Source organism: Tamandua tetradactyla, chromosome 15, assembly GCF_023851605.1.
Source record: "Tamandua tetradactyla isolate mTamTet1 chromosome 15, mTamTet1.pri, whole genome shotgun sequence".
Lineage (NCBI taxonomy): Eukaryota > Metazoa > Chordata > Mammalia > Pilosa > Myrmecophagidae > Tamandua > Tamandua tetradactyla.
Genome location: NC_135341.1, coordinates 29,151,698 through 29,164,660, shown reverse-complemented (window position 1 = coordinate 29,164,660; position 12,963 = coordinate 29,151,698). Strand labels below are relative to the sequence as shown.

At 36.6% G+C, this 12,963-nt stretch overlaps 1 protein-coding gene across 1 annotated transcript in view; it reads right to left on the bottom strand.

The window, feature by feature from the left end:
- Positions 1-12,963, bottom strand: part of ERC2 (ELKS/RAB6-interacting/CAST family member 2) — an 865,607-nt gene that overhangs the window by 479,450 nt on the left and 373,194 nt on the right. The window contains exon 5 of the mRNA XM_077128970.1: positions 583-738. Within this exon, the coding sequence (XP_076985085.1) occupies positions 583-738 (156 nt within the window). The remainder of the gene's footprint in view (positions 1-582; positions 739-12,963) is intronic.

Here is a 12,963-nt window from a genome sequence, read left to right as displayed (position 1 = left end):
ATGTAGGTAATTGTCTTATCTCTATTTCCTGGATAAGGAAACTGAAGTTTAGAAATGCTGAATAATTTGAGCAAATGGTAGCACTGGGACGCAAAATCAGTTTTGTCTTATCACCAAAAGCAAAAATGTGCTAACAACATTGAAATCAGTAAATGGAAGTTTATGAGAGCAACATCTTTTGAGAAGATGTTGGTGTTGACAACACCTTCCAGGGATGGAGAAATTTGCAATGATAGCAACTCAAAAAAATAGCAACTTATGATAAGTGAAGAAATTTGCAGGAGTAAAGACCATGAGAAATATGTTAATTCCCAAACAGAGGGATAACAAAGGAACTCATTAGAAGAGCCTGAATAGCCTCAGAAAGTAAAAATTCCACCAAAGGTTTTTCCCTGATTAATTTTTGGAATTTATGTTTATGAACTAAAAATCTTCCTCATTCGTCTTTATTGTCCATATATTTCATCATATCACATAAAGAAGATGACATTGGTATTTGGAAAAAATATGCACACAAAAAAATAAGTAACGTAACTTTCCAGTCAAACTAAGAGAATAAAAGTTCATAACTCTGGACCATACCTTGGTTTTCATGAACTTGGAGTGACTTTTGTAAACCTCTATTTGTTTGATCTCTTCCTCACGGTCTTCAGTACTCAGCACACCATTGGCTTTTAACATCTGGATCTCATCCTCAAGATCCCTTATGTTGCGCTCCAATGAAGCGATTTTTGTGTCCTGTTGGTTAAAATAAAAAAGAAAGGAGAAAATGAAAGAAAACATTTTTTTTCAGCCATGAAAATAGAATTTAAGAAAACGATATTTCATAGTAATACCTTAACTGCGATAAGGACATAGCCCTGAATATAGATTGATTTATTTTTTTCACTACTGACTTTTTAAAGTTGCTTATAAAGATCATGTATCGATGCAATACAGAGAGTTACCTAGATACATTTGTCTAATAGCTAGGAATGATGAAGTGATAAATTCAAAAAAAAGAAAGAAAGGAAAAAATAAAACCATTTAATTAAAAATTTTACAATTTAGGATATAGTTTACCACTATATTTTTAAGTCCCCTTATAAACACAAAAATGATTTGTTCATGTGTATAATCTGTGGCTGGTTTTATAAGGCATGCTTGGAATTTGACTCTAAAAGAGAAGGAACGTCAAGTCTCTAACATGGAAATGGATTCTCATCTAAAATACAGAAAGAAGTGAAATTAGATAACCGAATCCTTATTTAGCATGATGAATATACTAAAAATATAAGAAAAGTTACAGCAACTGGAAATAGTATATCACAGCATCACAATTTATGTGGCAAGCAGTCAGGTCCCTGCATGACAAAAATCATGACTACCTTGCAGCACGTTTCTAGCCTATTGATTTACTAAGCCAAAAAAACACCAGTAATATTACACTCAACTATGGGATTAATTGAGAAAAAGGCATAGAATGTTGACAAAGAAGAAGAAAAAGGAGGAGGAGGATGCAGACCCCATACCCAGGATAGCGCATAATAACAAATGATGCATTAGAAGGTAGAGAAGAGAAGGCTCTTATAGGGGAACCAAATAAAAGCCATTTCCCCAACCTCAGATACTACTCAACTCAGTCTTTGGAATGAAACATGTTGAAAGTTTGACTTTAAGCTTTCTGTCACCATCGACCTGCCATTTCATTGCACAGATTCAAGGATATTCTATTTGTAATGGAATATTAATTAAAAAGTAAGCCACCAATTCTTTTTTTAACCACTTCATTTTTTAGAATCTAAAAGACTAAGTTCCAAAATAAATACAATGAATGAGCTATTCTATTTATAACTAACTCATAAAGAACTTTGTAACAAATGTATTACTTCTATATTTTATGCCCAAAGGCATTTCTCACGTGGCAATATAACAATAATAATTAACACTGTCATCATCACTAAGAAGAAGGAGGAAAGTCAGCAACAACAATTATCTATCGAGCTCTAATTTGTGCCAAGAATCATGTGCACTGAATGCTGTAGACACTTCCATTAATTCTCCGAAAAGCCCTGAGAAGATGAAATAAAATTATTCTGAAATTTTCAAGATTATTATGAAATGCTACATTCTGTAGTATATAATTATCATTTAAAAATAATACTAACTGCATTTTTCCAGCTATAAAAGCAATATACTTTACATTCAGAAAAATGGAAAACCTTGCATCATATCCATCTACAGATAACCATTATTAATATTTTTATGTCTACCCTGCCATCTTTTTCCATCTTAGATACAATTCTGGAAATTTTGTATATTGCCAGTTTGAGTGAAGGAAGTCATCTTAGCCGCTGAGTTGAGCCCTCAACTGTGAGAACTCCATAGATGAAAACAGGGAGAGAGAGAAAGAAGCAATAATGAAAAGAATACAGAGAAAGGACTTCTAAAAATTCATATGAGAATTACTGAATAAATGAGTCAATAAAAATTAGCATTTTTCTGACTGTAAAATTGAGACATGCTCGTTAGAGAAAACTTGAAAGCCTATACAGATAATTATGACTACCCACAATCATGCTACACAGATATTCCCACTACTAGCACTGTGATTTATCCCCCATGAAAACCTTAAAACTGTATTTCCACCTAAAAACATACAAAGAGATGGGAGCCAATTAAACATCTAGTCAATTTGATGTAGTCTTCCTCTCTATATTGGGATACAAATTAGCCGTTGAAGAGATTTACAAAAATCTAGGTGCAATCTTAACCAGAGATTAACTGCAGGTTAAATGTTAAAGGCAATCCTGTTTTCCCTATATAAAATTTCCAGGATTTCAGCCCCATGTCTAAAGTAACCACATTTATATGCAAACGTGTATATATATATATATTGGTGTATATATGTAGAGGAGATACACTTTGTAGTCCTCATGTCTTACACTTAAATTTTTTACAGTGTTTGGTAGAATTTCAGGTCTCAATCTTGTAGGCAAGGAGAGAAAAAACAGCTTCCTCACAGCCCTCAGCTTTCCCCTCAGTTAACTTCTGAGGCTTTAGTCAGCAATTACTGAAACTACCAATTTCTAAATGGGTTGCAAGAAACTTTTCACTGGATTCTAAAAAATTATGCACTGTCGAAGAAAGATCAGAATTGAGTTAAGATAGAAAGTTCTCTCACATAGCAAAGCCTCTTGGCCTTATACATATGAACTAAAATTTCACTAAATGGAAAAACATACTTTGAGAATAGTATTTTTTACTTTTACTAAGTTTCTTAAATTAAATTAATCCTATATATTTTTTCCTCACAAACTTTTTATTTTTCCTTTAACCACAGGTGTCCCTTAACAGAAAAAAAGAAAAGAAGGAAAAAATGGGTATTGTGGGAGGTATTTTAAAAAGGATCAGTTTTTTTCTGTCCTTATTTATATTTATTTTTTTACAAAAGATCAGCTTTGAGGACAACAGAGCTCATACCTGAATAATAAGCAAAGAGATTGAGATAGGAGAAAGTGATTAGGAGCCAAAGAGGAGAACAGATACAAAATACACAAAATATATTAGAAAGTTTATTAGTTGTGCCCAAGAAGAAATTTGAAATACTGAACCAGAAAAAGACATGATGGAACAAAAACATGAAAATTCAGGCAAACAGAGCAGCTGCCATATTTGCAGCTTCTCAAGTGTGCCCCAATTCAAGGAAATCAGGAAAAAGAAAGTTTACATTTTTCTTTTTCAAAAATTTCCAAAACTGAGACAAACGGCTAAAAACATATATTTAAGGAGAACTGAGGAAAGAAACTACCTCACAAGGCTTTATATGGCTCAATAAAACATACAGACAAAATAGATACTAAATGCATGTGCTCAGTAACCCCAAGCACCGTTCTAGAATTGAAAATTAAGTGGAGACATATGTTGTCACATCCTGAAAAGTGAATTTTAGAAGGTAGGGCAACATTTTACTCCTCAATCTCCAAAGAGTGTTCATCTCTACATCTTTATATGTTCTCTATAAACTATATTTTCAATTAATTTATGTAGAGGTCTTCAAACACACATTTTGATTATATTTCACAAATAAGCAATGTCCAGAAGCACAAACTTGTGGGCCTCCCTTAGAAATGGGGAAAGTGAAATGCAACATAGAGTAACTTGTCCCAAAATCCACAGAATGCAAATACTCCATGAAAAGGTGACTCCAGGGTCAAATAAGTTTGAGAAACAAAAATAGGGGAGTACCCAATGCACATTAGTATTAATAGCTCTGGCACAGCCTGTAGCAAAGCATTATATTTACTTGTATTTAGCTCTGTGTTAGTCCCTCTAGAACTCAATTATTGAAAAAAAATTAAAATGTTAATGATCACATTAAGCTCAGGGTTATATAACTAAAGTGAAGTGTCAAAACAATGATTTAAATTCTTCAAGGGAAAACTTGCCATGATTTCCCCAATTTAAAATAATTGGAGGCCTAAATATCTACATCATCTTCTCAGATTAAGTGATTCAAGGGTGGTCCACTAAGCGTGCTCTGAGCCCAGCACCTAAGACGACAGTGGTGAACAGAACAGACATGGACTCCTTTACGCTGGAACTCAACCACCTCCTTTCTCAGTTGAAATTTTTTAATGTCTTGAGATAGGACTCCCTTGAAATCGTTTTGCTTTTATACTATATTTGGTTATGGACTATAAGAATGTGGAAAAAGAGTTTTAGGGAAAAGTAATACCACCAGCTAAAATGTTTTTGTTCAATCCCCATTACTTAGGGAAAAAATCAAAATTGAATCTCTTTCAAATGATTTCTTTCCACATAGTCTATTCACAAGACTTTTGAAATTTTTAAGCGTAAATTGTAGATCGTAAGCCCTATTTGAAGATTCATACCCAAGATTTCATCTATCATCCAAAAGATGCAAATTAGGTGCTTAATAAGAAACTAACAAATAAACCACAGGAACTGAAACCCCAGCAGCTATTTACCAGTTGGAAAAAACTACTGGTTCTTTTTTTTTTTTTTTTTAATATTTTTATTTAAGAAAAAAAACTATACACTTAGAACCACCAAAAATGGATATCTTAGTTAGCTTAACCATGGCATGTTTAAATAAAATATCCATATAATCATTGTGTTTGCACAGTAAGATTCATAAATCAATTTAAAATTAAGGAAACAAAAAAAATCTATAAATTCAGACAGCAAAGTTCTTAAAGTCTAAATATTAAACACTAACGTAGACACCATTTGATCAGCTGTCAAAACTGTGAATGTTCTCAAAATATCCAGCAGAAAGTTCTTACAAATATCTGCATTGCTATAATAACTACCCATGCTACTAAGTTTCTTGACCCTTCTGGTTCTTAAACCTGTCAGAAATAAAAGTCCACAAGTGCAGCAATTACAACAATGAGGATGAAATTTGGACAGGAAGTCTCAGTAAGTTTCTTTATTTCTGCCTTAACTTTCTTTAAAAAACAAAGCAAAACAAAACCAAACAAAAAACCACACTGTGGATTCTTCTAGGACATGACTGCTGTAGATTGTTAGTAAGCTCAGCCACATTCATTCAACAAATATAGATCGAGAACCTGCTAGGTACAAGTTACTCTGCCAGGCACATGTTATCAGAGAGAACTCGACCAGATGCATCAGCATCCCTCTCTCCAGTGTGGAGGGCAGCCTAATTCCATGCTACTCAAAGTACAGTTCACAGACCAGCAGCACCTGCTTCACCGGAGGGCTTTTTAGAACTTCACAATGTCAGGGCCCAATCCAGAATGCTGAATCTGAATCTGCATTTTCACAAGGTCTCCAGGCGACTTGTGTGTTCTGAATGACTGCTGATGTCCTCCAGGCACAAAAAAAAAGAAAAAAAAGGCTAGCCAATGCAGAAGAGACCAGGGCAACTCTACTAGCCATGCACACATAGAAACCTATGAATCTACTTTCAAAAAATATCCAAATTGGCATAAGGGTACAGCCACGTTGAGAGTCACTTTCTGGCGCATCTTTTCTGGTTAGGATGCCATTTTTTGTGTTTGCCAAACATTATGTTCCCTTTAAACAGCAAGAAACAGATTTCAGTTCCTCTCTAGGAACTGTGAACACTGAAATGGCATGTGGGTGGAACATCAAGAAAGCAATATCATTTAGTCACGAAAAGTAACAATTATGTTATTGCTGAGTGTCACAATGTGCTTTCCTTTCAAATACAGTCAGAATTACTGGTTTCATTTTAATATCAGGCCAAGAAAGAAAACATAAGCAGTTTTCACAGCGTATGCAATTCACCGTGCTCACATATCAATCTCATGGACGTTGATCAACAAATTTAGGGCCAATTTGGTTTGAAGACTATGTGATCTAATGTTCAGGAGACGTTCCTACATAATTATATTACACTTTATTTAGAATAAAATTCTAAACTATTATTACTGGATACCACAGATGTTCTTGAAGGCTTAACTCGAAAAAAAAATCATCCAGTTGTAGTTGCAAACCTAACTGAGCTGCCCTCTGGTCTTAGGCCATCTGAGTAATGTCCCGCCTTTGGAAGGATTTACTAGGTGGGATTAACTGTGGTTATATGAATCGTAGTTCAACACTCCAGAAAAAATGGGTCCTCAGATGTACGAAGAGTGAAAACAAAAAACGAAACATAAAAAACTGGTTGTGTTGCACCTTATCAAATGATAAAAAAGATGATGACCAAAATTAAACGGCAAAGGACACAGTGTTTTCTGCTGTTGCTGTGTTTGTCTGTCTGTACAGATGGTATCTAATTCTTTAGGACAAAATGCACAAGCACAGAATCAAATTGGACCAGGGCACATTAAAATCAGGAAGGGTATTTTTTATGTTTCTTTTCACGTCTCATGTGCCTACTTGTGACTCACTTTTCATGAAGCGCCTGTGCTGGGGACTCATCCTTCCTGTCTTCCTGCCTCTGGGCATATTACCAGCGACCCGCAGGCAGAGGACAAGTCCCTAGTGGCCTTTATGACCTCTGTGCCCTATCAGGTTTGCACTGAGTTTCAGGGATAGGGAAGACAGTGGAGGAATCACCAAAAGAAAAAAGGGCAAAAATCAGTGGAAATTATGAAAAAAATTCCCATAAAATAAGAGAGTAAATAGCTACAAGAAGAAAGGGGAATCACAGAAAAGTTTGAAGACACTCAAGACTAAGGAAAAAAATAAGAATGTCGTTGGTAACCTCAGAGAAATGGGGAGTCAAAGGAATTGTGTCATCATAATTGGAAAGTGGACCCCAGGGTCTTAAATTCCCTGGATTCGGGAGTGATCACCCAGCCACTCGACAACCCTTACAGCAGAAGCCATGAACCAGCAGAGCAGTTACCCCCTGGAGCACAGGGACAGGGTTTGGAAAGCCCCCACAGTGCCAGTGATTACCCTTCACTTGCCCATTGAGGGTAGAGGGGTGCCCCAGGAGAAGGGTTAAAGTGGGGATTACTCTGGAGGTTGAAGGTAGCCATGGAAGTATTTCAGTTTTTTAGGGACCAGTGTAGCTGGTACCTGTGCCTCTCAGCTGTGCATGGAAAACTGCCTTAATTAAAATGGAGAGCTTTCTACATCCCCCAAACAGAAGGGAGCACTGACTAAGCCCAAACATTCCTATGGGCCTGTGAAACACACCATAGCACAGGCTCGCCAATGCCAGCCCAGGACCAGCTGCATCCGAATCATCTGGGGAGTGTGTAAAACTATCGAAGATTTGATTTCACCCAAGGACATTTCATTTCAGGAGGGGCAGGACACAGAAATCTGTATTTACTTTTAAGTTCTTCAGTTGTAGAAAGAAACAAATAAAAAGATTTATTTTTCATACCTATGTTTTCATTCCCATTTATGTCATACAAAGACAAATGTTAAGGATATAAATAATTACCTTCTTGAAATATAAACAAAGGAATAGCACAGGACAGAAGCAAACAATCCTTCTCAAAAATCATCCTGGTCCTGGTGCTTGCCCACGCAAAACACAAAGAAATAAATAAATAATAATTTAAAAAAAACATCCTGGCATTGAAATGCAGTTAATCAAAACAGCTAATGTGTGTTAATTACTTTTGCAAGCACTGTGCTAGCAAAATCTCATTTAACCTTCCCCATAACCCTATGAAATAAGTACTTACTTTACCCAGTTTATAGGTGAGGAAACTGAAACCTTACAGACGGTAGGTAATTTGCACAAAGTTTTTCCTTTAGTAAACTGGAATGGTTGCTTGGACAGATGGCCGTCCCTTGGATAGGAAAGAGGAGGCCACATATTGGGACCTTGCTGTCCCCAGGCCCCCTTCAGAGTTTCAGAAACTACTTCCAGATGAGAGGGTGGTCCCTCGGTGTGTGCAGCTTTGCCCTCCAGAAGGATGGATTGGACATCATCATTCACATATGACTGATGAAAAAGAGAGTCTGAATTCCAGATGCCTATGCTCTGAGCATGTCAGAGACTCAATGAAATATTACTTTGCAAAATAGCAAATGCATTTCCAGGAACTATCAACAGGTGGACATCTGACCCCGCTATTTCTCTTCCAGTGATCTTTGGGAAAAGACCGAGTGAAGCAGTTCTCTTTACTGGACTTGCACAATCTGAACTTGCTCTTCCCATTCCTCAAAGAGTCCTCATTTGGGGCCTCGATCTTAGGATCGCCAAAACATACCGCAAACTCTTTTATGTCCAACCAGCCTGTATCATGGAAAAAGCAATAGGCAGTGCAGGAATTCAGGCCACCCCAAGTCACCAGCACTGGCTGATGAACGTGGAAACTGGACCATGCCTTAGGGATGAGGCATGTGATGGCTGGTACACTGTCATTACTGAAACTTGAAAGGGGAAGTTCACATGAGGGCTGTGGTTGACTCCTCAACCCCGCTGGCAGTGATGCATGCCAGTAAGGAAATTATAATCCCTGAATAAACAATAGGCTGGGAACCTGAGCACCAGCAAGGAAGAGGCCAGGGGCTCTTGGCCTGAACAGGGCTAGCCAAGATAGAGCAAATAAAGCTAAGATTTAAACTTTGCAATAAGGCCATGTCAGTTCATACACCCCAGGCGGGCCTTTTGAGCTTCCTGACATGGTAGAATTTTTAAAGCAGGACCCTTAGCACAATCCCTTCATCTGCCAAATGAGAACAGTGAGAGCCAGAGGGGACCAGGATGTTGCAAAGTCCCGAAAGCCAGTGAGCTGACACTCTAAGTCATATGCCACAGGCCGCCTAGGACTCACTATATTTGCCCCACTGGTTTCTCCTTTGAAAGACACTTTTAAAGTCTTTTTCAAATGCAAACTGTCTATGTATGGAGAGCTAAGACTTTCTACCTGAAGTGAGCTTGTTAAGCTCCTTCTCTCTAGTGGCCCTTGATCAAATGTACCATCTCACTTTTAGCAGTAAAAATCAATTTCCAGATTAAAAGGGAAGAGATGGAGAGGCAAAGATTTCTAGAGCATTCATTATGTGCCAGGATTTTCCTTTGCCTTAACCCATTTTAATCTTCACCGGAACCCTGTACAGGCTGGTATCACAGTCCCATTTCACAGAAGGGTAAGCTAGAGCTCAGAAATCAGTAAAAAGCCAAGCTAGATTCTCAGTTTGCAGAAATAATCTATTCTTCACTTTGGAGTGGACTTTCTCAGTTAGGCAAAAGAAAAGAATAAAAGAAATTGTGTATCTTTAAGTTTTTTAATAGAAGAAATCATTCTCCTTAAATAAAGTTACTGTTTTCCTAATTAATAATTCTTGAGCATTCTGACATAATAAATGCACATTACTGAAAACATGAAAATTTAGGGGGGTAAAAAGAAGAGGAAAAACCTCCTCTATAATTATGGGACATCCAGAATCAGGGTCAATATTTTGGTATGCTTTTTCTAAGCTTTTATTCCCCACTGATAAATATAACCTCCTTATATATTAGGAATGTTAAATCTCTGACTACTATAAACCTTAGAAATACATTTCCAGTTGCTATTTTATAGTTCTGTTTTCATTCTTAATCTAAAGTATTCAAAACTATTTGTCATTCCTCTGTAATCTCTTTATATTTTAATAACAGTTTTATTAAGATAAAATACACACACCACACAATTCACTCTTTTAAAGTATACAGCGGAGTAGTGTGTGCAACCATATACCCCTATCTAATCCCAAAACATTTTTATCACTCAAAAAACTTTGTGTCCAGTAGCAATCATGCCTCATTCCCCCTCTTCCTAGTCCCTGCCAATGACTAATCTACTTTCTGCCTTGATGGATTTGCCTAAACTGAACATTTCATAAAAATGGGATGTACAATATGAGGCCTTCTATGACTGGCATCTTTCATTTAACATAATATTTTCAAGATTCATCCATGTTGCATCATATATCAATGCTTCATTTCTGTTTATTCCCCAGTAATATTCCATCTGGGATGGAATTTTTGGCTATTATTAATAATGTTGCTATGAAAACAGTAACTCTATATTTAACATTTCCAGAAATTGCCAAACAGTTTTCCAAAGTGGCTACAGCATTTTACATTCCCACCAGCAATTTCTGAGCATTTTTACAACACTTGTTACTATCTGCTGTTTCTTTATCAGCCATCCTAGTGGCACTGAAGTGTTATCTCATTGTGTGTGTGTTTTTTTTTTATTCCCTTTATTATGTTGAGGAAGTTCCCTTCTGTTCCTATCCTTTAAAGTGTTTTCAACAGGAAAGGATGTTAAATTTTGTCAAATGCCTTTTCTGCATCAATCGAGATGATCATGTGGTTTTTCTGCTTTGATTTGTTGATATGGTGTATTACATTAATTGATTTTCTTATGTTGAACCATCCTTGCATACCTGGAATGAATTCCACTTGGTCATGGTGTATAATTTTTTTAATGCGTTGCTGGATTCGATTTGTAAGAATTTTGTTGAGGAATTTTGCATCTATATTCATTAGCGAGATTGGCCTGTAGTTTTCTTTTCTTGTAATATCTTTGTCTGACTTTGGTATTAGGGTGATGTTGGCTTTGTAGAATGAATTAAGTAGCTTTCCCTCCTCTTCAATGTTTTTGAAGAGTTTGAGCAGGATTGGTACTGATTCTTTCTTGAATGTTTGGTAGAATTCACATGTGAAGCCATCTGCTCCTGGACTTTTCTTTTTGGGGAGCTTCTTAATGACTGAGTCAATTTCTTTACTTGTGATTGGTTTGTTGAGGTCATCTATTTCTTCTTGAGTCCAAGTTGGTTGTTCATGCCTTTCCAGGAAGTTGTCCATTTCATCTACATTGTTTGGTTTATTAGCACAAAGTTGTTCATAGTATCCTGTCATTACTTCCTTTATTTCTGTGGGGTCAGTGGTTATGTCTCCTCTTCCATTTCTGATTTATATATTTGCATCCTCTCTCTTCTTCTTTTTGTCAACCTTGCTAAGGGTCCATCAATCTCATTGATTTTCTCATAGAACCAACTTCTGATTTTGTTGATTTTCTCGATTGTTTTCATGTTCTCAATTTCACTTATTTCTGCTTTAATCTTCATTATTTCTTTCCTTTTGGTTGTGTGGGGTTAATTTGCGGTTCTTTCTCTAGTTCTTCCAAGTGAAAAGTTATTGCAATGAAAATGAAAACACAACATATCAAAAGTGATAGGATGTAGCAAAGGCAGTGCTAAGAGGGAAATTTATTGCGTTAAATGCCTATATCAAAAAAGAAAGAGCAAAAATTGAGCAATTAACTGTTCATTGTGGTTTTATTTGCATTTCTAATGACTAATGAAGTTGAGCACTTTTCATGTGCTCCTTGGCCATTTGTATGTCTTCTTCCAATAAATGTGTATTCAAATTGCTGGTCCATTTTTAATTGGGTTATTTTTTTTTCCAGTAGTTCTTCCTTTTTTATTATTATTATTATTTGGGGGGGCGGGGGACATGGGCAGGCTCTGGGAATCGAACCCAGGTATCCGACATGGCAGGTGAGAATTCTGCCCTTTATTTTTAAAAGAGCTTTTAAATTAAAGTAGAACATCCTTAAGAAAGTACCCAAATCATAGATCTTTAGCATGACGATTTTTGACAAAGTGAACATGCCCAGGCATATGCAACAAAATCATGAAATAGAGTATTAGCAATAACTGCACCCCAGAAGCCTCCTTCATTCCCCCTCCCAACTTCTAGCCCTAGTCTCCTCCCCCAAAACAACCACTATCCAGACATCTAACACCATTGATTAGTTTTGCCTGTTTTTGGAGCACATGTAAATGAAATCATTTTGTATGCGTTTCTTTGTCTCTGGCTTCTTTCCCTCAACACTATTTGGAGAGTATTCTATCATATTGTTGCATGTAGCAATAGTTCAGTCCTTCTCATTGCTTCATGGAACTCGTATGAATATTTCATTTTTATTTACTCTAATGTGGATAGCTAGTTCAGTCTGGAGTGATTATAAGTTTTAGTTATGTTTTGTAGCTTTCTGCTTAAAGGTCTTCTACAACCACTGTTATATTTGCTCCTAAATATCTTGTTATTTTAATAGTTTTGTAAGTGATATTGGTTTCTAAATTTTATTTTATAATTGTTTGTTGTTATTATGTAGAAATGTGACAGTTCTATATATTGACCCGACATCTTGCTACATGCATTTATTAATCTAATAGTTATATATAGATCCATTGAGATTTTCTTCAAACACAATTATGGTGCCTGTGAATAAAAATGGTTTTATTTCCTCCTTTATAATTCTTTTGCCTAGGATGTCCAGAATAAACAATGTTCTGTAATGATAACAGGGATCCTTGTCTTGCTCCTTATCTTGGAGGGAAAAGTTTTCAGCATTTTGCCATTAAATACAATATTTGCGGCCCACGCCCCGCAGCAGCCGAGCCGCCCGCCCTCCTTCTCCCCTCTCCTTCTCCGCCGGCCCGCCGCGCGGCGCCCACGCCCCGCAGCAGCCGAGCCACCCGCCCTCCTTCTCCCCTCTCTTT